This window comes from Nannochloropsis gaditana (genome assembly GCF_000240725.1).
Source record: "Nannochloropsis gaditana CCMP526 unplaced genomic scaffold scaffold159, whole genome shotgun sequence".
NCBI lineage: Eukaryota > Eustigmatophyceae > Eustigmatales > Monodopsidaceae > Microchloropsis > Microchloropsis gaditana.
Genome location: NW_005803794.1, coordinates 8,199 through 12,699, shown reverse-complemented (window position 1 = coordinate 12,699; position 4,501 = coordinate 8,199). Strand labels below are relative to the sequence as shown.

The 4,501-nt window shown below is 55.9% G+C and overlaps 1 protein-coding gene across 1 annotated transcript; it reads right to left on the bottom strand.

The window, feature by feature from the left end:
* Positions 1-1,005: 1,005 nt before the first annotated feature.
* Positions 1,006-2,954, bottom strand: NGA_0622700 (gtp-binding protein obg; the record flags this gene model as incomplete). Its single annotated transcript, XM_005855593.1, has 2 exons — positions 1,006-1,037; positions 1,136-2,954. The coding sequence occupies 2 exons, from the start codon at positions 2,952-2,954 to the stop codon at positions 1,006-1,008; spliced, it is 1,851 nt and encodes a 616-aa protein (XP_005855655.1).
* Between the last annotated feature and the right edge of the window lie 1,547 nt (positions 2,955-4,501).

Genomic DNA, 4,501 nt, shown 5'->3' with positions numbered 1-4,501 from the left:
CGCAACGATCATTTCTCCCCGTTTTCCAAAGCCCGCGTGAGGAGAAATTTCTGAATGTTTCACAAGTATAGCTGCATCCAATAAAAGTTTTATTTAATATTCAGTCCTTTTTCTACATCGTGACATCTCCTAATAAAGAAATCCTATGGGCCGCCCGTTTCAATCCCAGAGCCTAGGATGGGAGGTTGACGACAATCGTCATCAGATGCACTTAGGAATTGTACTTGTACATTGAGTGGATCTGCTGTCTATATTATGGACTCAGATGGAGGCCATGTGACGAATCAGACGCGGAACCCTGGAGGAGAAGAAAGTGGGAAGCAGCGAATGCCAAGATTACAACGAAGCCGAAGCAGCTCTTTATGTCGCAAAAACAACAACTATAGCTTCCTGGCAAGACAGAGCGCCGACTTGACGATCCTGGCGATGAAAAATGTGCAAGTTTAGACACAGCCGGGAGAAATGGAGCAGGCTGGAAAAATCCGAGGATGATGAAGAAAGGGGGAATGATGTACAGGGAAAGAAGAAAGTGTATAGAAAGAAGACTAGACGGAGCAACAATGGGAAAAAATGTGGTGCAACTTCTTTTGGTCCCTCAATATATCATAGGATTAATAAATGCAACACCTCGAGGGGAGGTGATGCACTCAAATCAAGCAATATAAAATATTGAAGATGACAAATGCATTGGACGAAACGTCATGGGTAGACAGGGAATTCATCCTTTCGATGTTCAGCATGGGATACGTTGGCTGCCGCACAATACTTTTGTTTTCAACCTAAATCACCCTCAGGACCGCCACTGCCCACGCTTGAGCCTTAAGAGCAGTAAGCGCTCCTCCTCAAGCGCTTTGTCAACTCTCGCTCCTCGTTTGCTCTCCTGCTTTCATCATTCTCATCCCGTGTGCGAGCCAGTAGTCCTGCCGATAAGTTACTGTCAAAGCCACAGAATAGCATTGCGCACGGTGTATATTCTGATTCGCACATTGCACTGCATTCATCCACTCAACATTGAATCTCTGAGTCAACTCCAAGGCCTTTGCGTATGCCTCAGCAAGGCTTATGGTCTTATCATCCGCCGCCGAATCAACATCAGCTGTCACAATTGAGCCTTCACTTTTCGTGGTATTCCTACCGCCCACGCCTTCAATCCCACCCTGGCGGTGCGGGAGCGCGTGGTCCGAGCCCCCCGTCTCCCTTGCCCACAGCTTCCCGCCCTCACCACCGCCATGTCCTCCTCCTCCGCCGTAACCCTGTGCTTTCTCGTCCTCCTGAGCCACCCTATCCACAACCCGTCGTAATTCGTGCGCAAGCTCACCTATCCCTTCCCCCGTGCGTGCACTGCCCGAAAGAACATTCGGGACCCGCCCCCGCTGGCCCATCGTCGATTCCCCCCATGCCTGTGGGCGGTCAGCTGTTGCATCGTCTCCGCTCATGTCGGCCATCACAGCCGCCTTGGCCTCGCTGACCCACTCCGCGTTCAAGTCGGCTTTGTTTAGCCACACTAACGATGGGCGGCGCGACAAGCCAGGGCAGTACAGCTCCAGCTCTTTCTTTAACTTCCGAAACACAGTCACCGGTGCCTCCTCCACGACACTGCCGTCGTCCACGCCCGCCCCACCCTCTCTCCCCACCCCGTCGAGCACGTAGACCAGTACCTTGGTCCGTTCGATGTGCCTGAGAAACTCGTGACCCAAGCCCTTGTTGGCGTGAGCCCCTTCGATAAGACCGGGCAAGTCCGCGACCGTCACGCTGGCCGCATCCGTGTACTCGACTCGGCCCACAGTGGGGTGGAGGGTGGTAAAAGGGTAAGCGGCTGCCGCCGGCCGGGCCCGGGAGAGCCCACCCAAGAGGGTGGACTTTCCTGCATTTGGGTAGCCGACCAGGCCCACATCCGCGATCGTTTTAAGCTCCAACTCATAGAACCGCTCCTCACCCTGATGGCCAGGGGACCGAAAATTGCCGGAGGCAGAGGCGGAGTTACGGGCTCGCCCCGCCTGCACGGAGTTGCCCAGTCCCGGGCGTCCCCCTGTGGCAGCCCGGTAGTAGCTTAAAGGCTGATCTAGGTCGCAGACTTGGACCCGCTCATATCCCCCGCCCCTGCCGCTCCGCAAGACCTCCTTGACCACCGTGCCGCAAGGAACGCGAACGACCGCGTGCGCACCGCGGGCCCCGTGTTTCTTGTTCGAGTCCCCAGAGCCCCCTGCCTTGCCATGGAAATGGTGCCGGTCCATCCCCAGGCTCTGCACGCGCGGATCCGCGACAAAAATCACGTCCCCACCCTGGCCTCCGTGGCCCCCCGAGGGACGTTTGACCGCCCCTCCTCTGGCGTTTGCCATCTTCTCGAAACTAATGCATCCCTTTCCGCCCTTACCTCCGGTCACGGCCACGCCTATCCGGTCCACAAATTTTGGCGGGGCCTTGCGCATGTGTCTGCCTTTTCGCAAAGGAGGGGGATGCTTGATAGAAGGTTCTCCCTCGCCAACGTCCTCGAAAAAGGCACTCTGAAAATCGTTTTCCTCTGATCGGTCCATGCCGGTGCGCCGCAAAAACTCGAACCAATCATCTTCCGTCATGGCACCTGCTTGACGAGCCTTTTGCAGCAGATTGTGTGCTGATTTTATCTTCGATTTAAGCCCTTCTCTTTTTGTGGGCATCACTTGCAGGTTTCCGTCCGCATCCTCTTCAAGCCTATACTCCTCCACTATTTTAGCGTCCTCCGAGACTTGAGAAGCAGAGGCATCCGACGCGACCCTCATGCCATCTTCTGCTTCCAACGCATCATACTCTTCCAAAAACGAGCTCCAGTCCTCGGTGTCTTCTTCTTCATAAACGAGCATGTCTTGGCCTGCTGGCTTTTTGTTCCCTGAGGGCGCTAGCTTTTCCAGCGGTCGCGTCTTGCGGCGACCGGACTTACCAGAGTTATCCTTTACTGTGGCATATTGTCTTGTCATCCGTTCCATATCTCCTGTCAACCTTCCACAACCGAAAATGTTCGATTTCCCGGCTGGTACACAGGACGCGATGGCAGACCTCCTGTCATACCGTGCTTCAACTCCCTTGAAAGATAACGCAATGCTGGAAAGACAACGCCGACCGGGGCGCGGCATAGAGAGAATCCAAAGTACCTTTATTACCATTTTGTCATCTACCTATGTGTTTGGCGTGGGAAAAAAGGAGGTTAGAAGGAAAATAATATCCGCAAGCAGCGGTCTCCACATCGCCCGATACCCCCCCCTACTATCACCAAGACTTCACCTCGACCTTTTCCATTCATCTGCATCCAAACCTTTACAGGATAGTGCGTCATGTGGCGACAGATACTCTGGATGATGATAGGAGTATCGACGGTAGCCAACAACGGAGTATGCTCGGCTTTCGGACTACAGACCACCTTCCTCGTCCCGGCTCCGGCTTCTCGCGCGTCCTCAACCCCCCAGCATGCCACCCGCTCTCCCACCGAAGAGGAGGCAAGATCGGACCCTTTGGAGTGTTGGAACTTGAATGTGGTGCCCGATAAGAAATTGTTGGCGGCAGCTCGGGCGGAGGCATTGAAGAAAGACGCTGACTGGTATCAGGCAGTGATCGGCGGGAATGAAGATCGTGAGAAGGATCATTCATTGAGGCCCGTCAGACCGGCTACTGACGAGATCGTTGTGGAAGAATCGACTGGCAATGATACGCTTGAGGTTCCACAGGCTCTGAAGCCGTTGGTAGATCTGGGGTATTCCCAAGAAGAAGCGACGGAGCTGCCAGAGGACATCGCGAGCATTATCGTAGAGAGCGGCATTCGGCGGCCCGAGGGTAAATTGCCCAAGGAATGGCTGACTTCGGACACGGATATTGAGCCACACAAAGACGCTGCCGATGGAGAGGAGCACGACACGTGGGCGGAAGAGGCATTGGAAGAAGAGGAAACTCAGAGGCGGGAGAGGGATGACGAAGAAAGCTCAGGCTGGGCGGGAGCCCCTGGAAAGCGTCCGGGCAAAGCAACGAAGGAAGTGCGGTCTGTGAGGAGCGCTGAATCGAGGGACCTGCCCACAAGTGCATCCTTCATTGCGGGCGGGGGCGTTCAGGGACGGCGGAGGGAGGGGCAATACAAGAAGAGGACACGGGAGAGCGCAGGGGGTTCGGAGTCAGTGGCCGGGAGGGAGAATGTGGGTCATGAGTATCGCGTGGGATTTGGGAGAAGGAGCCAGCGGGAGGAGCGCGATGACGACAGGGAGTTTGAGGACTTCGACCCCACCTTCGCCGAGCAAGAACCAGGCCTGCTGCCCCTCTTGCTGGACCTTGTGGCGGAGCGGGTGCGGGGGAGCCGCCTGCTCCGGCCCCTTTTGAGGGAGTCCAAGTTCAAGTACCTGCTCAGCCAGGAGGCGGACCTGAGGCTGATGGTCACGGGGCCCTGGGCCGCAGAGCTTCTACAGGACGAGATCCGGTGGCGCCTGGGGCTCTTCCGGGATTATCTTAAGGTGGAGGAGAAGGGGGGGCGGGGGGCGGGGAG